General features: G+C 37.8%; 1 protein-coding gene across 1 annotated transcript in view; it reads right to left on the bottom strand.

The window, feature by feature from the left end:
• DYNC1LI2 (dynein cytoplasmic 1 light intermediate chain 2) overlaps positions 1–20,703 on the bottom strand; it is a 27,327-nt gene extending 6,624 nt beyond the window's left edge. Inside the window, exons 1-11 of the mRNA XM_010167645.2 lie at positions 20,635–20,703; positions 20,103–20,219; positions 13,480–13,710; positions 6,845–7,011; positions 6,420–6,513; positions 5,716–5,851; positions 5,331–5,442; positions 4,160–4,219; positions 3,385–3,426; positions 2,839–2,956; positions 1,718–1,834 (exon numbers count right to left, since the gene is read on the bottom strand). Coding sequence (XP_010165947.2) covers positions 1,718–1,834; positions 2,839–2,956; positions 3,385–3,426; positions 4,160–4,219; positions 5,331–5,442; positions 5,716–5,851; positions 6,420–6,513; positions 6,845–7,011; positions 13,480–13,710; positions 20,103–20,190 — 1,165 coding nt within the window. The 5' untranslated portion in view covers positions 20,191–20,219; positions 20,635–20,703. The remainder of the gene's footprint in view (positions 1–1,717; positions 1,835–2,838; positions 2,957–3,384; positions 3,427–4,159; positions 4,220–5,330; positions 5,443–5,715; positions 5,852–6,419; positions 6,514–6,844; positions 7,012–13,479; positions 13,711–20,102; positions 20,220–20,634) is intronic.
• Between the last annotated feature and the right edge of the window lie 393 nt (positions 20,704–21,096).

The raw sequence follows: 21,096 nt of genomic DNA, 5'->3' as shown, positions 1-21,096 counted from the left end.
AATTATCAGAGCTGTAAGAACACGCCCTGCGAGGAAAGGCCGAGAAAAGCGCATTTTTGTAGTTCAGACAAAAGTCAGAGGCAAAAGGGTAATAGCTTTCAAATACTCAAACGACTGCTGCAAAGACAAAGAGGCTACACTGATCTCTGTCTCCACTCAAACAAGACAAATAGTGCTGGGATTAAGAAACAAGAGACTGTACAAGAGAAAAAATAACTAAGAAATTAAGTACTGGAACAGGCTTCCTGGTGAGATGACATTACATCTTTTATTTCAGAGATTGTTTGCTTTTTAATCACTAGCCAGGAACTCTCTGATTGTGCTTTAGATAAAGAGCATGGATGAAATTATCCCTAAAAATTCTTTCTAGTCCTGTTTCTATAAAAACAGTTCATTTGACATTGCGGTCAGGAATAGCACGAGGTTGCACTTGATGAAGCAGGGGACACCTTTCAGTATTTAACTGAAGAGGGCATTCTGGATTAAGAAAGAATTAATTTAATATTTTTATAATGTAGCGCCAATAGTCTTATTTAAATAATATATAATACAAATAATTCACTGGTATTTTAATAGTAAATAAACTTAATAAAGATAAATTACAGAATTCATAATGCTAAAACAAACCAAAAAAGTCCAACAAAATACTGACTTGCTAAGTCAAATTCTAGCCATTTTTGAGGTTTCAGAGCATGGAATGTCATATAAAACCATTCCAAATTAAAAAATAAAAAAAATAATTATAAAAAAAAAAAATCCTTACTTCCCCTCTCCAGGAATAGTTTCATTTAAAATATCCACACTCCAACAATTGCTCTGATACTGGCAATATCATCACTGTGGCTGGCATATTTTTCATTTCCAGTTCAGAATATCTGGGCCTTATAATCCCCTCTAAGCATCAGAAACCGTGGGTTTGGCATCATCATTAGATTTTATGTGATTTCACAAGCCTGGGATCAGAATCAGAATATCTAGCAACAATTTAGTAGTGAAATAAATCTGCAAGGAAAGCTCCTGATGGGAACGCCAATATCAAACAGAAACAGTTAAATAATCAAAGTAGTAAATTTCTAGCATCAAGTGGAACAACCATGCGTTTTTCCACACATTACCAAGTATTCTGATTGGTTTCTTTTACTGTCACCTAAACTAGTGCAATTACTTATCAGCAAATATCTCATACAACGCAGTCACAGGCACATACAGAACAAACCCACTTGATCAGTTAGCAGTTGCATTGGATCACAGTAAAATACTAATTAATTAATTAATGAGAGAATAACTCCAAGCTGTCATAAGAAATAGTTCATTTACACTTGAACTCTGGAGAGATTTCAATAGTTTGACTGGAAACTACAGTTAAAACCCAATAAACCGCATTTCCTTCAAGCAACAGTCGAGTGAAAAGAAAGGAAGGAATTCTAAAGTAAAAACCATAAATTAGCACTTTCTGAATATGATCAAGACTAATGTTATTTATATCCCAGCAGTATAACTTCACTTGAAGGTTCAAGTTATAACAGGCTTAAAAGCAGCCCTGGAGTTGTGACACTGCAGTAGTTTTGGGGTTTTTTTAAGATTGCACATTTTGGCACTGCCATCTGTCAGGGTCTGCGACTTTACTGACCAGTTTAAGATGCATGCATTTAGATTGATGTGGGACAAATAAAATATTAAAAATATGCAAAAGAGGCTGCAAAAACAAGTCCAATACCTGATTTCTTGGCTGTACTTTGCACTCCTCCAGCACCAGGACTCCCAGGAGAGCCAGTCTTTTTGCTCAAGAGGCTGTTAAAGAAACTAGCCAAGACACCTTCACATGCAGCATTATCTAAAAAACAAAACATATACATATATGTATCACAGAACAGTTATTGCTGGTAAATGATAGAACTTATTTTTTACATACATATCTACCTATCTTACCAATCAAGGAAATAAACCTCAAACATGAGTGAGTCCCTCCTTGCTCAATCTAAAGACACTAATCCTTTGCATTCTTTGGCAAAGTCAGAGATGACTGAAATGGAATGGTCTTCTGGAATGGGAGCGGTTTCACTAAATTTTAATCTAAATATTTGTATGATTTTGTTTTTCCTAAATGTAGAAGCCAAGAAACAAAGTACTAAGTATGGATGTGCAATTCAAAGATTTTTTAAGTCCATTAACAAACTGCACAGATGTTTTAGTGCAGCCTTTCATGCCACACTACCTTTCACAAATCAGAACGTGGATATGCAGCAATGAGACACGATCCAGAACTGCACGAGTATTCTATTTGCTGTAAGTGAGGTACAGCACCACAGTCCATAATTAAAACCAATGTTGGCCCTACCAACTTTCTTAATGCACACAAGAGGAAAGAAACCACCCCACAGCATGGAGCTCCACTTAAGGGCTGAGGGAAGGGAAAGGGTGTAATTTCTAAGTTACTTCATGTACTATATAAAATGACATTCTGGAGAGGCTTTAGTAGAAGAGGTTGCATTGTGGATTCCAGAATTAAGTGATATGAAGCATAAAACTGTGTAGTTTAAAGCAGTCCCCACTCTAATATTCCAACTGATGCATAACAAATATATTTAGACATCTTAAGGAAACACTGTATTTGAACTCTGTCTGACTGCTTGGCAACAACAGAACTCTACTTTAATTCATATGAATGACAAAAAGAAGAGAAAAAAAATAAGAAACAATCAAACATGAAGCTATGTCATAAATTTATTCCTGTTATTAAACTAACTATAATATTAGTGAATATTAGTCCTTCTACAAAAGGATTTTTTTTTTAAGGGAAATAACACATGATAAAACCAGTAAAATGCATATTCATACTTTTAATATTTGGATCTGGTTTCTTAACTGATGTTATTGGTGAGGCACTGGGTACATTGGCGGGACCAGCTCTGCCTTGAGTTCTTGGGGATCCTGCAGGGCCTCTTGCAGGAGATTCCTTAAAAAAAGCCCAAATCACACATATCAGAGAAGAAGATAAATGGATTTGTTATATAAAGCAAATGTAACATTACATACAAATTGCTTTTTAAACTTTTTTATTAGCACTGGGGAAAAACAAAACAAAACAATACGAGTTATTTTGGGCACATGCCTCCATTAAAAGAAAGGATGAATCACTGTAGGAAATTCTCAGTTCAATCATCATGAGATATTTCTGTGTTTCCACAGTGAATTAGAATGAAGTAATTTATAAGCAACATTTAAAAATACTTCCACTTTTTATTATTTATTTACTTCCTGTAGTTTGGGGAGATTATGTATTTTACATTTACACTTACAAAATGAACCTCTACCAGTTACAATGATTCCCTCTTCCCTAGAAGGAAACAAAACACCTCCTACTTTTCTCGTGGATCTACTTACTGATGCTCTTGTAGGCGTTGCTGGCTGTTTGGCAAGGAATGACTGCAAAAAAAATTTATTAAGAATATTAAATGTATTTCAGAAAATATGAAGGAATAAAATCCAGTGAAGCTGACTAACCATTAATTTATTTGATAACTTTTTTCCTAATATTTACAGGCTTCCTCTGATATTTATATACTTCCAGACTTTACCACTAGATGACAGAGTTCAAGTAAAAAGCAAGCTTCAGTCCTTTGTCTTACACAGCTGTTCCCAGAACTATAAGCCAGAACCACAGACACCCAAGTTTGTAACCTCTATGATATTTATAATCAACTTCACAATAAAGTATTATTAGTTTTTTAAAATAACAGAGCAGTAAAGAAAGTAACAAGATACAGCATAGCCAAATTTGACACCTTAAAGTCCTTCAAGCCTCTGACTGTAAGAAAACTGCAACGCTAAGATGTTCTGTTTTAGAAGTATTTATATTTTACAGATGAATACATCTATGTTGTGAAACTTCAAATTATCTTCTTGCTCTTCTCCTCTGAAATGTAAATTATTTCTATTCTCGGCATGTCTTCCTTTCAACTTGCCAAGATAAGTGACCATATTTTCCACTCATTTGTCAAAATAAAGTCTTACTTCACAACTACAACTGAATTCACAAAGCTGAAAAGTGGCTATCTAGTGATTTAAATGAGGAATTAAAAACTGAAGGCAAAAACAATGAAGAGCCTGATGTGACATCTTATTTATTAAGGACTTAGTTTCATTCTTCCATTCTTACCTGCTGCTTCATAAGAAATACTTGTTCATCCTCTGCTGCCAGCTCTTTGTCATGGACTAACTGTTGAACAAAACATGTTATTAGAAGTAAAAACTGAAATTACTGTAACTTTTTGTTCTGTTCATCAAAATGGAAGAAAGAGAAGCAAATCTTTAATATCATTCTTTACTTTTTTAAAAAACAAACTTTTTTCACATCTAAAAGAGTAGTACCATTAAAGAAGTTGTCATTAAAAAAAAAATAAATTGTAATGAATGGAGTAGACCAGCATTGATGCCAGCCTGTGGGTATTCTCCTAGAAAGATGAGTACTTGGTAAGTAGCCACATTCATCTTTTTATGTTTAGGTATTAATCTCATCAGCGTCTCTTCAAAGACCTGAGATTACCTTATTCCATAAAACCCCCACTCAATCCCTCAGCCCCCAAAAGCACTAGGCTAGCTCTCACCAGTCATAACACAGCTATTACAATGATTATTTCCTACGGGTGCCGTGAGTTACAAACAACAGGATTCAACCTTTCCCTTACATGAAAGCTTCAAACAGCTCTTACCTTTTCCAAATCCTGGGGCTTGAGCTAGAAACTTTAAGCATGTAAGAAAGCTGTCGAATAAGCTTTCTGATACAGACCAGAATACAATTTCATTTACAATTTTCCATATTATCCATTTTACACATATCCTATTCCTGTGTGCCTATACTCAGAAATCAGCAATATACAGAGATTATAGGGATTATTTACTGCTCTTGACTTACATGAAGAAATCTGTCATTAATAATATTTTAATGCAATAGTGATATAATTTCTGGTTGTACAAGATTTGCCTTTACATGGTAACCTCAATGACATGTGTGTATACGTGAAAATAGTTGAAGTCCTACAACAGTATTCTCCATTTTCAAAAAGTGTTTTTGCCCCAGGCATGCAAAAGGGTTCATATGAAATGGTAATTTTTGGACTGCCTTTAATTCGCTAAGGTGAATGATTTCTGTGTTTGCTTGCAGTATTTTGAACAACTGGAAAATGAAAGCCTGATGTTTCACACATTTGGATACAAAAAACCCTACATTTAGATTTGGAGTTCTTCAATACTAATAGTTATTAGTAGTCATTCAAGCAAATTGCACTTATTGGTCTTGGGGGGGCAGGAAAGAGTTTACTCCTTTTTACCTTTCTTACAGGAGGTTTTACAATGAAGTCCTCATATGCATCGTCTGGTTTCACTGTTGTGAAGTTTTCATGTAAAATGGCAATTTTCTTTTCATTGTCCCAACCGGCAGGTCTATAAAAAGAAGGAAAGCTTTGCCTTTTCAGTCATAAAAAGCACTTCTACAGAGGCCATTTATTTACTGCCTTGTACCTGAATAAGGTAATTTTATTATCAGTCCGTCCTAATTCTCAGCTTCATTCCAAAGATACTACAATCTGGAATGGTACGCTCTGAGTGAAGTGACCTGAGTAATCCCATTAAAGTTCTTTTTATACGTATGTTATATGCAGTGTAGTGCTCAACAGAAAACAATCTGAAACCATGCTGTTTATATAATTGACTTACATAAAAACTGCGTCCTTTTCTACCACTAAGGCAGGTGTGGTAAACTGAAAACCGTATGTTTTATGTACAATGTACTTATACAACAGATCAAGGTTCTTTTCCTCCTTGACTGATGTATAAATCAAGGCAGCCCCATCTGATTATTTATTTAAGGAAAGTTATGTAAGATATCGTTTTTAAATGATAGTAAGAATTTCAAAACAGGAGCTAACGGACGTATCTCTACCAGACCTAATTTTGAGGAGTAGTTCAAGGCAAACAATATAGTCATTTAGTATTCAGGGAGAAGAAGGGGATATAACAGGAGAAGACTCATGATACTTTTCTTTGACATACACAAAAGCTACCTCCCCTCCCAGACACTTAACTTTGAAAAAGTAAAAAACTCAAGAGCCAGCTGAGATCTCAGGTTTACATGGAAATTGCAAGTTCTGAGTGGTAAACCAGTAAAAACCACCTCACAAAACGCAAGACAAATCCTTTGTAAAGGAACAAAAGCTCCAAATGCCATGCACAATTTAAAAACTATAAGAAGTTTGTTAAATCTCTCAACATTCAAAACAACAAATGCTATATAGTAAATAACTAAATACCAAGCAATCCTGAAGTGCAATTTCTCAGATTAACTTTATGTGCAATTCAACACTAAAACGTATTTTCTTGCTCCAGATTACAGCAAATCTCTTCAGCACAGGAAAGGATACACTGTAAGCAGAATCTACGAATGTGTGACTGAATGAAGTCGAAGTGTTCTTCTCTGTAATCGTGCTCCTTCTCTAGTACACTCACTGCATCGCACTGGAAGAAAGGGAGAAAAAAAAACCCAGAAAAATCCAGTTATTTAATCCCAGCACATCTTAAAACATCTTCCTTAATATTACACACACATCACATTTGAGCCTTTGGTTTTAAAATGCCACCGATAAATCAAAAGACAAAGTAACCCACATGTAATTGATAGGGTTACCACCCTTCTGCAAAATTAAAAATTGACACTGATTGCAGAAGCTCACTTTTAAAATAAATCTCTTTACTATTCAGAATTCATTCTGCACGTCTGTATAAAGCATGCATTTCAAAATAAAGTAATTAAACTCTTCCATAGTAGCAAACAGAACTAGAAACTCACTTTTGTACAAACTACCAGCACAGGAATACCAAGGTTGTGAGTCAGCACATTTTCTCCAAGTGGCAAAGAAACATGTTCATCCTCTTGGCCAGAAGAAGGGCCTCTTCTCTGAGGTGATCCTTGGTAGCCTTCTTCAGGTTCTACATACTCTTGAAACTCCTTTATAACTATTAATAGAGAGATCTTAAGGTACAACAAAGGAAATAGTTCTTCTTTTTAAACCATAGCTAATCTACGACTAACTAGAAATCTCAACTTTTTTTTTTCCCTTTTCTATTGAGGCACTACATGAGAACAGAATGCAAGCTGAAGCCTTGATGCCCCTTCAAACACAATTCTCCACCACCAAATTTTACAGCAAGCTAAATCAAGTGCAATTTGGAGCCATTACAAATATCCAAAACTAGCTGCAAGAGCTATAGTATGCACAAACGCACGTTCCTCGGCTCAATGCAATTCATTATACGGGAGCTGACAACAGAAAGCCTAAATGTAGTTTAGCAACGTAGCCTCTACGCAGTGCGGTTTGTACCTAGCTTTGGAAGAAAGCACGGTGAAAGTGGAAATGAGCACAGAAAACACCAGTGAAACAGCCTCTCCTTCTTATCAACTGTTACTCAATTCAAGTTTCTATTACTCTACATTTCTGTTGCAGGAGTCCAATGCTAGAAATAAAAAAAAATACACTGGATAAATACAGGCTCGAGGACTTCTAAATGTTTTCTGAAGAGATTCAGTTACATTCTGGAAAACTACAATGGAGTCCAGAGGAAACTAGATGCTTCCTACATTTTCAATGTTTGAATTTCATGGCAATGATGAGAGTTCCAAGAATACTGAATATTATCAAATACTGAAGTGCCTAAGAAATAGTACTGACACCATTTCAGAACAACACTGTGACCCCATGCATGTTTTATCAAAACTGGGCTGCAACTTACAACTTTTATGTCTTTTTTCAGGATGAAAGGCACAGACCAGACAAATCTGCCTACTGGATGTGCCTGCTTCCAGGCACAGTGCTTCCCAAAAGCCCAGGGCTCTTCCTCACATGACAATCCCACCTGAAGCCTCTTCCTCACTCAGTCATGAGAAGCCCGCTGGAAAGATGCAAGCAAAGCTCCATGATCTGCTCTCGTGAAGGCATCTTTATTTTAGAAACAGTGGGAGCAGGCTGATGTTACATAGAGTAAGGAAAACTCTTTGAAAAAGCTCCCAATCTCCAGCACAGTCACAAAGAGAGTGTTGTTCAGTACATCCACCCATGTGACAGCGAAGGAACTACAACTGTACAGCAGGCCATCTGATACTGCAGAGCTTCAGGAAGTGGTAAAACCTCAGAAAAGTTTATAATATAAATCTTGCAAAATGAAGTCACTGTACCTTTTCAAAACAGAAACCATTCCTGCAATAGAATGGGCACGAGGAAGGAAGAACAAATCAGAAAAACACGTCTGTTCAAAGCTGCCCAAATATAAAATTGTGTGATTCTTGTGGAAAACAAGAGAGCTCTAGTCCAGAGAAAGGCTTAAAAAAAATCCCAAACACATTAAATATAGACCATAAGGCTTCCAATCATTAATCCAATATATCCCAAGGTCCAAGGAAACAAAAAAAAACCCTGCAAATGCAGTTGCTTTTAAACATGGGGAAGCAGTGCCTTCTGGTGGAAAGGAAACAACAATACTTTCAAAGAGATGCTTTCCTCTAGTATTGTTTCATATTCAGCAACTGGAAATCAAAATTCCATTATACATTCTGCACGTTAAATAAGTTTATTGACTATGTCACAAAAAGCAAATTAATTTCAGAGCATTTAACTAGAAAAGGGTTTTTAAAAAGTACTTATTTCATTACTCAGACTCTTCCTAGTTCAGGATAAAAAACCAAACCTATTCAACACAAGTGTATTACAGCAGTTAAAAGGCTATCATTTGCATCCACTATAATCATTCAGATAAACCTCTCTGACTTTCTCAGATGTAAAAGAATGTTTGACAATACTGCTCTCATTTACTACAGCGTTATAATCACACAATATTAGTTCCCTGGGTTTGGTTCATATCAAAGCAGGAAAAAAAAAAAAAATTCTTTACTGAGATATCTGTCAGTATAAACCCCCTCAAATCTGGGAAAGAAAAGCCTCTCTTGAAAACAATAACACTCTGACAACATCATACAAATCATTATTCAGGATATTCCGAGAATTTTACTAATATAAATAATAGCAAATGCAACATAGAAACTTCAGAAATTTGATGGCACATCCTCATGAATTTCTGCTGGATGGGAATGAAAACCATAATCCTAGAGAGCTGAGACCCCCAACTCCTCCCTCTCTCCAAGAGCAGGCAGTACAAACACCAGGCACCACAGACCCGCGATCGAGGCTGTACCTCACTCCGGCTGATCCGTGCACCGAGGGATAGAAAAAACTTCCCTGTGGAGATGAACTGTTGTTGTGGGCTGTTAATAATGCATATGGCCTGGCATCAATCCCTGACTGGAGACTGAGAAATCCTACAGAAAACACTCAGCTTTAGTTAATAAGGGCATCTGCTGAACAAGTAACTTCTGGAGCTGAAAGAAGGTAAAAGCTATACTGAGAACCTCTAACTACTGTATCTGGGAACACTTGTTTCTGAATTAAATTGGTTTAAGTGCCCATTAGTGACAGGCTCTTAAATACTTTTTAAAGATTCTCATTCAATTCCATTCCCATTCAAAATTTAGCCTTGTTAAAACCAAGTAAACCTGTATCACAAGTGCTGTCAGACCACCTCTTATGAACAAACCCCATTCTAAGTAAAGTGAGCTGCTCTAAATGAAACTCACTTCAGTTAAAGCATTTCTTTGTCACACAGCAATTTAATACTTTTTCTTTACCTCCCATATCTATTTCTCACTTGATCTCCAGTCTCAAACTTTTAATGGACAAAGTTCATGGACAATGTACAAGCACCCACACAGCTTGTACAAAACTTCTTTTTCATTTTTTTCTAGTGAGCTTTATTTTCTCCTCCACATAATTAATATTAAAGAATCACATTCTATATGGTACGGGAAATAACTCTTTATTAAGAAGTAGGGAAAAATTACTTCGGTTTAAATTTTTTTGGACAGGAAATGCAGAAAAGATGATGTAGATAGCATAGGAAGCCAGAAAAACAACTGTTCATCTGACAAATCAGTAATATTCTGCAGCCTGTCACTAAGGTAGAGTACTAGGAATAGCCTATTGCATTTGCAAAATTATTACCAGCTGATGATACACCATTAAAAAAATCACACCTATGCTACAGTGTGCTGATTATCCACTAAGCTTCTGGCTTACTTAAGAAAAAAGCCTTTTATTTAGACTTTTGCATTTAACACAGCAAATGAATGCAAATTTCCAGTTAACTATTTGGTTCTCATGTCACAGGAGCAGTTGACTCAAAGTACCACCAATAAAGCAATCCACGACTATTCTTAGGTTTGATGGTTCCAGTAACAATAAAATCCTCAGTCTTGGAGTACTGCTTAACTGTATATGGAAATAGCAGACAAACAACTCACTTAACTAGATAGATCACAAAAGCACTGAACAGCAAAACAAGAAAAATACAGAAAATTTTTCTGAGAAAATCATTCCATATTTACACTCTATTAAGTTTCACAAGCAATTTGTGCAGCTTTTAGCTTTTTTGTGCACTATCTTTACTGATCATAAATTCTGTGAAAAGAATTCCTGGACAAAAGATGTCTGTGCAAAGTAAGTTTCTTTTAGCTTAAGAATTTTCAGCTGTATGTCAGGAGGGAAAAAAAAAAAAAGCCAGAGAACCTGCTGAAACTAATTCAGCTTGAATGTGACACTACTTAATTTTCAAAAAAATATGTTATTGTGTTTCAAGCCTTTAGCTTCAAACGCTCCAGAGAACATTAATACAATAGCCATTTTGCCACTATACTTCCTGTCTGCATTTCTTGATTCTTGACAGTCGTCTTTTCTGCTTTGCTGTCATAAACAGGGAGGCAAAATTTAGACCTTCCCTGAAATAATTATTCAAGTGTGTGTTATTTAAACATCGATTTATCATAGTTGAGCTAAATTAAACTAGAACACTTGAACTGAGATTATTTATCTGAATCCATACTAGCCAAGCTTTTAGCAAGGAATTTCCAGAGCAGCTCAGTGATAGCAGTGGGGGCAAACAAACAATGCTCTTGGTACACTCTGAATAATTCAATTTCTTTCAAGGCAGCCTGTTGCCTCCTGCCTCCCATTCTGGAAGCTCTTTAACACAAAAGGAAAGCTTCTCATATAGCAGATGGAGCCTAGCTAAAGCCAAGAGTCAGTATCTCAAATAGCAAACACAAGACAAAAGGCTGGGTGGGGAAAGGCCATGAAAACCTTGAAAGCAAAGACAAGCAGTCCAAAGTTCAATTCCATTGAGAATGATGAGCTAACAAAAGGATTTCTGGAAACTGGTAATAAGATCTTGGTGATGGAGAAAGAACAACCTAGCAGCAATTTAAACAGATGCTAATGGGAGAATACTAGAAAATCAAGAACTACAGGGTTACTGGTACTGAGTGCCGTGGTTCAGGAAAGCACTGTGGACACTCAGCTCGCTCCACATGCTGCAGCTTACACCCAGAAACAAGCGTAAGGGAATATGGTCCTGCAAGCTACGTCAAGAAACATATAAATCCATATGGTGTTATGCTGCAGTGGGACTTTACTGGAATTCATTTAGCACTTAGTCTGTTCACACTGCACCCAGTTTCTATGTTTTGACTGCCTGCTCTGCATATGTGCTTTATTATCCCAGTTTTTTCACATCCAGGCTATTGCAACACAGTGATTCTCCATTTTCTAAGTGTCAGCTTAACTTGGGAAGCATATGCAGCAGGATTTTACCAAGGAAAACTTTGTTGGTTGGCTTTATTGATGGACTGTAGTCACAAGGCACTCTTCAGACATGTGTGCTCCGTACTGTCTAAGCAGGTACACTAATATAGCCACAGCTGTAATAGGAATTTCTTTTAGCATGATCTGCTCTTAAGAGAATTGCAAGCTATGGTGGCCAAAGTTTTGAGCACAGATCTGGCCTTAGGGACAGTCCCCAGGAACACAGAAGATGAATACCTGAGATGACACAAGTGTCCTGTACAGTGACTAAGGAAAGGAGTGGGATGGAAGGTTGGGAGGGGAGACACTGAGGCCCGTGTTCCACCCGCACGCTGATCCGGGACCGAATTTCACGGCTCAGCCATAGGATGGCAGCAGAGCCCTGCCAGCCTGTGAACTCGGCAGCTCAAAGTTTCCTTTTCCCTCGACTCTATTAAAGCACAGGAGAAACCAGGAATTTCTACAATACTTTAATTTAGAAATCTCTAAGACAACACTATTGGAATATCTTCCAAGTTCCCCAAGCACAGTGCTAAAGCTTTGCCATAGCTGTAACTGGCCCCTCCATCCAGTACACACTTAGTGAAAGCTGAAAACACTTCTTTCAAAAGTAAAATTGAAGTGCACAAACTCCACAGTTATTTGGATTACCACAAAATTTGGTGTGTCTCAGAAAAGCACAAATCGGTTTAGTTGCTGTATTTGGAGACTAGAACTGCTTTCCCATCTCCCATTCCCAAAAAAAAATCTTACACGCATAAAAAAAAGCTTTTTCCCTTAAAAATTGTCAGATTTTACTTCTTTTTCTTTTTTTTTTTTTTTTTTTTTTTTTAATATAACCTGGTGATCAAACCCAGGCTGTTTCAATTGTTAAATTTAAACTCCAGCTAGTATGCTGCAGACACAAGCCTTTTCGGAAAGTAATACTTCACATTCACAAAGTACATGAGCTACACAAATTCATCTGAATGCTCACAGGCCAGATGACACTGCTCCCTAAAGTGAATCCAAGGAAGCTACCAGACAGTATTTGCAAGGTTTGAACACTCCAGTGCAGGAAGCCACCAGCCCTGAACAAAAGCAGCGACCAGCAAGGATCAGTCTGAATCTATACTTCAGCTGAAAAGGAATGCTAAGTTCTTTTCCACTGAAGGAATTTATTTTGGAGTAACTCAATATGAAAACAGAAAAAACTCTCAAGAAACATTCAAAGCTATTTTAGGAAAGAAAATAAGCTGCAGGAAACAATACTGCAGCAATGACCGCTTGCCAGTGCCAGATTCTTTCCTGCCACAGATATGCCAGGAAAGAAGGTTAATTTATACAACGTTCCTAAAGTCACAGGGTAGGAATGGCTGTAGTGAGAGACAGTTACACGTTCCAGGATCACAGTCTGAGCCTCGTGAAAAACAAGGGCAAAGAGACCTACTCAAAGACAGGCACAGTATGGGAATGGAAGTCGAGTAAGATACCACAGGAAAGCAGACAGCTCACTTCATTACTGAATTTTGTCACTGTTTTCAAAAATCTGATTCACTTGATGTTTTGTTAGCACAGCAAAACTGGAAAGTTGTTTTAAAACCTCAAAGAGTCTATCTGAATTAGAGTCATAATCACAACTTCAAAGTAATTCTTATCCAACCATTCTCCAAACACTAATCTGAAGAAATTTATCATTACAAAAGAAAGTTGCAAGAGCTAGTAAAGACAGACAAGAATGTATGGATGCACAAAGACTTACACTTCTGTTCCATGTCTCTCATCTCTTCTGGGGGAATTTTCATCTTATCAATATGTTCTTGCAAGACACTGGCCCATTTCTGTAAAGACTCCATAACAGTCCAAGGTCTAGACATATCTGCAACAAAGACTACAATGGTGTCTTGCAGGGATTCTGCAGAAACTGCAAACTTCAACAGCCCTTTATGATACAGGTCTCCATCCAGAATCCAAACATTACAGCGAGTATGATCTGAAAGGAAAAGGTACAGTTGTAACTCAACAGATGCCAACTTTTTGCTTTATGAGTCTACAAGTAAACAGATGAGTAAATTAGTGTTAAATGAAAGACCAAAGCCCTGCTACCAGCAGATCTTGCCTGATTATTTTTGAGTGCATGTGTACATGCCTACAGTACTCAGCACATGCTTTCATTTAACAGGATTTTTTCCTCTGTTCAGAATCTTTTCGTTTAAAAAATAATTTCTGTTCTTTGGTTTTTACTAAGGACAGCTGACACAACAGCTTTTAGATACCACACAGCATTCCTGAATTTGAAATCTGTATATTCCAAGTAAAACCAGAACACAGGTGACACACATAACTCCCAAGTTCAAAACAGGGTGGTTACAGCCGAGTCCAGCAGAGATGCCTGAGGTGTCCCTCAGACACATAAGCTGGTTTAATGTCTCACAACAGAAATAAGCTGCAAACAAGATCTAAGCAATAAGCAGCTTAGGTTTCTACCACAGGAACAGGAGGAGCAAACACAGGATAAACTTACTACCTACCAAATTTTAAAGTTGAACTACCTGCTCTTAATTCACATTGACTTAGCTCCTACTTACAGGCTCCTTACAGAATGAGTACTGGACATAAGATTTGGTATTTTAGTTTTTGTGTTTCTCCCCTGCAGTGTTTTGAGAGTAACTGGACATTTTTTGTTCAAATACAAGGCAGGTAGGTGGGAAAAATCAGCTGGGACAGAAAGCTGGCATGAGAAGTTTCACCCCAAACATGAATTTTGGCAAGAACAGAAGAAACTAAAAATGGAGCATCATCCAGGAATGACGTATCAGGTACTCTGAATAACCAATTCTGTCATTCTGTCCAAATAAAAAAAAAATAAATTAAAAATTACATTATCCTCAGAACTTCCTCCTGAAAAGGAACAACTTTATTTGTTTCTTTCTTCTACACTCTTCCTAGTACCTCTTCCAACGTATTCCCTATTCTACTACAGCTGTCCAGAGGGAACAGTGGGTTTCCACAGACATTACATACAAAATACATGAATTCTAAAATACACAGAATCATAGAATAGAACCATAGAACCGTTTTGGTTGGAAAAGACCTTTAAGACCATCGAGTTGAACCAACATGGATCAGCAAACCACTCACTGCAGAGCCCAGATTTTCAGAACAGCTACCGAGCTGCATAATTACTCTGCCTCACTATATTTCCCTGTGCTCCAGTCTTTCGACTTCACAAAAGAAATCCAGTTTCCATGGCTATCATACCTTTACTCTAGGAAAGAATCCATTAGGATCAAAAACACTGGCTCTAGAAAAAGGCAAAAACTCGACTAAGGAAGTTGGAGAGAGAAAAAGATAACAGAGATACACATACTACCCTTCTAATCAGGTCTTGGATAAAATTACTGAACAGCCAAGTTACTGGCAGATTACATCAAGATGCTATAAGTGGGCAGTCTTCATTTAGCATTTGTTATGCTCCTACTTCAGTACTGTTAGGCTGTCATGAGACATTCAAACATCAGTCATCACACAAATAGGCCAACAGTTACGTTTTTAACTTAAAGATCTTCTTACTTCCAACTATGCATCTCATCTATCCTTTGCAGTAAAGCTAAATAATTGCTGCGTATCTAAGAAATGCACCTTTGCATATTCATCAACTGCTTCCCCCTTCCTCCCCCACACTTCAGGAAACCATCTCACTGGTACCACACAGGATTCTCACAGCACTGGATCTCTAAGGAGACCTCCAAGATCTCCAAGACCCTTAAGGAGAGGGAAAGTCTGGTAAAAGCTTGGAAAAACAGAATAGAAGCTAAAACATAATGTGAATACATTTACTACCACACAACAGTAGATGAAACATCTATGCAGGTCTCTGTTATCCTCTGCATTCCACAAGTATCCTTTGTATATTCCCAAAAGCAGAAATCTCAGCAGTGAACAAAAACCCAGTGAGCTTTCTATGAGCTAAAGGTTATTAATAGACATTAACTATGTCTATGCACAACTGTCTCCTTGAAACAAATATTAAAGTTTTAAAAATCTAACTTAAGTCTACCTGTAGCCTATGAAAGTTTACAACTCTCAACACTTTCATAGATTCTCCTGTGGCGAGTGCTTTGATCACAGAAAAGACTTTCACACCTTAGCAAGCAACTAAAATTAATAAATATCCTAATTCACTGCTTCTAAGTCACTTTTTAAAGCCAGTATCTAAAGGTTACAAAGGTTTTGTTTGATAAACACCTTTGTCCTACGGAACAATTTTGTTTCTGATTAACATCTAGAACACAGACTGGAACTAGAATAGGGGTGGAACTAGAATGCAGTTGGAACTATCACTCAAATGAAATCAATCTGCTAGGAAGACTGGAAGCCTAGCACTCACATTAAAATGGACTGTAAACAAAAATTATAACACTGTACGAAAATGAAAGGTTTTCCTCCTTTCTTACAGGAAAGAGGTATGACTTGTGATTTACATTTGACAGAAATATAAAGCACTCTTAAAAATCCAGTACTGGTTGTTCACAATTTGGCAAGGACTTGATGGCAAATTCAACTTTGTCAGCACCACATCAAGCTCCTAGTTAGTCATATGATGTGAATGTTAACTGGGCCTTTCATAGCAGCTATGACATGAGACACCAAAACAGAGCAAACAATTACCAGATTCTGATGAAAAAGCAGATGCTACTTATTAAAGACTATTACAATAGCTGCTAAAACTGCATTTCTAAGTTCTGTCAATATTTCATTATCCCTTTAGCCACAAAAAATATTTTTCCAGCTTTGACAAATTTTTCTGCAGATGGTTGATTCTGTGAACTGCAACTACACCTCCTGCAATCATTCAAAAGTTATCAGTGGTAATTAGACATCCCTTGTCCAAGCTGTGAAGAGAAGTAAAACAGGGAAAAATAATTTTCAAGAGAACTACTTTAAAGATGTTGACAAAACCCACCAATTTTCCCATTAGAAACCAGTGTACCAGCAGCGCTCCACTCAATCTGGAACAACCAGTTCAACTGGAATATGCACATGGTACAACTGAGGCCAGTCCAAACCTGAGGTAAAAAACCAAGACTACTTGATTTTGTTACAAGTAAAAATGCAATAACAGAATGGCTTTACCTCACTGGCACATCTGGCTCAGCCAGGACAACTGTATTGCATTAGCAACGTGAGGCAGTTCAACTGAAAGTCCTCTGGTGTTTCTAATTGCCAGCTAACCCGTACAGTGTCACCACAAAACCAGCTGATGCAGTTTGTCTCACTGTTTTGCTGCATATCCTCACTTTAACTCTGCCTCATCACTGCAAGAGAGACTCTGAAAGCTACTCTAGAAATACATACCCTTTAGGAAAATTATGCAGAGCCTCTCTTCTGCCTCCTATGAATTAAGATTCTCAGTTCTCAAAAGCAGACTAACCAGCATAGACACAAAACATCTGCTCATCACAAAGAAAGGCAAAAAAATTAAACTGGCCACACTCCCTGAGAAGTTCCACTAAGAGAGGACTCTCGGGCCTGAGCTCCAAGGTTCTTTAATACTCTGAGTTAACTTCACAGCTAGTGCTGTAAGTGCTTTCATCCAGATGAGCTAGTGCCATGTATGCAGAAGCAGCCATATGCTCCAAGGATATGGTATTTGGGGTTAATGATCTAGGAGAATCCTCTCTCTCTCTCAGGATTGCTTCTCACGCATCCCCAAATCTCTTCTTAAGCAAATGCCTTAGCCTGGGCAGAATTTGGGACAGTACCCTAGGAAGGAGATTTTTCACATAGAGATTCAGTAGCGGACTTACTCCAAATTATCATGAGATTCAGGGATCAAAGTCTGCATGTTACATTGAACAACTAATATCTAGCAGAACTGAACCAGATAATTACTAATGCAGTGGTGATCTGCATCTTACCATCCAAGCCAGGCATCAGCCACTGCCAAGGAACCAGCAGATGACAGTGAAAACCAAAAAGTTAGTGGACACCTGTAATAGCCACAGGGGTCCCTCAAAAAAAAAAAAAAAGAAGGTACTTTCTATGTTCTTGTTTAACTTTCCTACAAAAAAAAAAAAAAAAGAACAATTTAATCACTGATCTCATCTTTAGGGAAAAAGACAAAAGTAACTGCAAACTAAGAGATGTACCTAGCAATCTAGAGTAATTCTACCTCAAATGTAGGGGGAGCAAGATTCAAATGTCTCTTAGGGAGAAAGAGGGGAGGGAGGGAGAGAAGGAGGAAGAGAGGGAGATTGGGGATGGGGGGAGGGAGGGAAGGATGATAAGAAGCAGCACAGAAGATTTTCCTTAAGATTTCCAAGGGGAGGTGGGAGGTAGATAATGACTCGGCACTATGACCAAAATACTTCTCCTGGACAGAATAAACTCTTCTGAAATGAAGAAAAAAAAAAAAAAAGGCAAAAAGAGCAAAGAAATCATCTAGCACCTTGGAAAGAAGATTAAAAGCTCATCTCACTCCACTACAGAGTTTCAGTTACCAGTGTTTGATTTGATACCCCTGAAAATCCTTGTGGTTTGCTGGTCTCAAATAGGTTACAGTATAATAAAAAGCAGATACCCTCAAAAATGAGTACATCATAGTAAGCACCCGAACGCCTAACTACAGTTTCCTTCTGGCTTCCAAGAATTCTGGGTCAATTATAAAGACTTCGTTCCCAAATCTGTATCTGAGCACACACACCCCTAAAGCACACAAGAAGTCTGAAGAACCAAACTCAAAATCTGTCCTAGAGAAGCAAATGCATTATCTTTGCCTGCTGGGAGGTCCTGACCCACTTTGCTATTTATTTTGCTTGCTGATCACACTAATGAGACAGAAAGGAAAAAGACATATATTATTAGATCCTAACACAGCCATTAAAGGGATGCATGAAGACCTAAATTCGACAGCTGAGTCTGGCAGTCAAAACGGTCTCCTCTTTTCCCTGCTAGTGCTGCCTGAGTCCTTCTAGCAGGCTTCTCCAAATCATCTCAAACACTTATCAGTTCCAGATACTCAGGAACAGCCCCAAAATACTTCCAAAGTAGGGACACACTTAAGGTTTGATAGACAGTACTGAGAAAAACAGCACACCAAACGTTTTTCTGCTTACAATGCCATCTCCTTTGACGCTGCAAGAAGCCTGATGTCACAGGCTGTCTTAACACTCCTAGTTGTAGGGTTTTTTCCCTCAAAGTATTTATGCAGCACTGAAGAAGATTGTGCACGGTGACAAAGCATTTACACCAAGAACCTGAAGAAGCCATGAACAGCTCAGCACTTAAAATTACAGCACAAAAGATTTTTTTATGAATGGCAAGATTAGGTGGCCACTGAAGACACAGGCAAGGTACTCATCCTTTAATTGTGCCTAACTTAGTATCCAAAGACAGTTTATTACCGTGTGAGCACAGGACCAATCTCCATAACAACCAGTCACATATAGCACTTAATCACTCATGCAAGCCTTCAGCACATTTCCATTTCCAAAATATCATTATGGGATCTTCTGAGTTCATTTATTTGCAGGAACATGGATGAACCATCCTCACTGCTTCCCTCTTCTGAACTGAAAACTCAGAAGGAAGTCATGAATAGGAAGACTGCCGCTCCTCATTTTTGAAGAGGGAAACATAAAGAGGTATAGCAGTTTGCCCAAAATGAGACAAGTATAGGTAGATTTAGGAGCCAGGATAACTAACTCACTCCTTACCTGCCCTGTCCCTAACCCTCCTAAAAAATAGTATTCTGATCATTAGACCTGTTTTTAAATAGTCTCTTATCATCATCCCATTCCCATACAGCAGAGAAGAGCAACCATAAACAGCAATAAAGAGAAAGACAAGGGGCAAAGAGACAAATTTAAGAAAAGGAAATACTAATTCTGACTTTTAAATTCTGTTTTTCACACATTCATCTCTAACAAAACATCTCATAGTTCACTATAATTCCACATACAGCCCCTGCAAGAAAACACCAAAACCCCACACCCAGAAATCCACACTGAGAATTAACTTCTCATGGATGTATCACTTACTTTCTATAACTGCTAAGTAGTCACACCAAATGACAATATATCTGCTGGTAAGTCAACATCAGCAAATGTATCTACCCTAAAAGTAAACGGATCCCAAGAGCTGTTTAAGTGTCCTTTTGTCTCATACACAGGTCAAGCTGTAAGAAGGGCAAGAGGGACAATGTACACTGAATGCAAAACGCATTTCACTTTTAAGAAACTCATATAGCTTCTAAAACACACAGAACAATGCTGGAACCAGCTACTTGGGCGTAACCCAAAATCCACTGATGAAACCACAGTTATTAAAAAACATGTCAGCTACTTAATTACAGTACAGAGATCACATATAAAATGAACTTACCATCTCTGTCTTCATCATGAATATTTAGATACAAGTATTCCAGCCCTCTTCCTTTCTTGCCATGTTCTGCTCCCTGTATTTTAGCCATAAGTGTAGTTTTACCTGAACCATCGTCACCTGCCAGTAAGTTTTTACAGGAAAAAACGACACTTTCAGAATTAATTTTAACATTGTAGAAAAGATTTTTCAAAACACGTTTAAGTAATCAAAAGTATCTTTGTATATTTTTGGACCACACTTATCTGCTGTTTTCTTTCAAGTATTCCAGATAAATCCAACAGCTTACGCCACGATAAGAATGAATCACCTCATTATTCTGTATTACATTCTGTTTGTTTAAATATACGTTATAAATCTAACATCTTAAACCAAAAATAAAGTAAATCTAACAGCCTGAAGACAATAATACCACAGATCATATTACATAACGTAATTTTAACAAACTGATGCGTCAGTTTGTTCACCTCATTGCTTTGTTTCTACAAAAATGAAAACCAACCCAACCACCCAACTGCTTGCATATGCTACTTACCAAAAACAAGAATATTCTTGCCCGATGGCAGTTTAGATCTTGACCGGGTAGAGACTTCACTCAGTATTGAGGACCTGCAGAAACAGCACCGGTGTGGTTCGGCTGAGGCGCGCGGGGCTGCGCACCCCCCACCGCTCCCGCCCGACAGCGCCGGGAGCCCCGCGGAGCTGCACCGACCGGCCCACCCACACCCGGGCTATTTACAAACCGGGTCCCACGTTACAGGTAAAGATTTAAGTTCTTTTTAACAGACCAAAAGCATGTCACCTTGTGAGGAGAGCTTTTACAATTTCTAAAGCACACGCAGTAACATTGCAAGTTTTTCTCCCGTATTACCGCAAACCGTGACTTTCCAGCTGGTGCCCAACTCCCCCCACAGCCCGTTACTGTATTTTACGAACAGTTCTTTCTGCCGTTATCAGTCCCTTTACCAGCGTTACTCAGCGATAAGCGACGGGAAAA

The sequence above is a fragment of the Antrostomus carolinensis genome, unplaced genomic scaffold, assembly GCF_000700745.2.
Source record: "Antrostomus carolinensis isolate BGI_N321 unplaced genomic scaffold, ASM70074v2 scaffold14935, whole genome shotgun sequence".
Lineage (NCBI taxonomy): Eukaryota > Metazoa > Chordata > Aves > Caprimulgiformes > Caprimulgidae > Antrostomus > Antrostomus carolinensis.
This window is presented reverse-complemented; position numbering and strand designations above follow the sequence as displayed.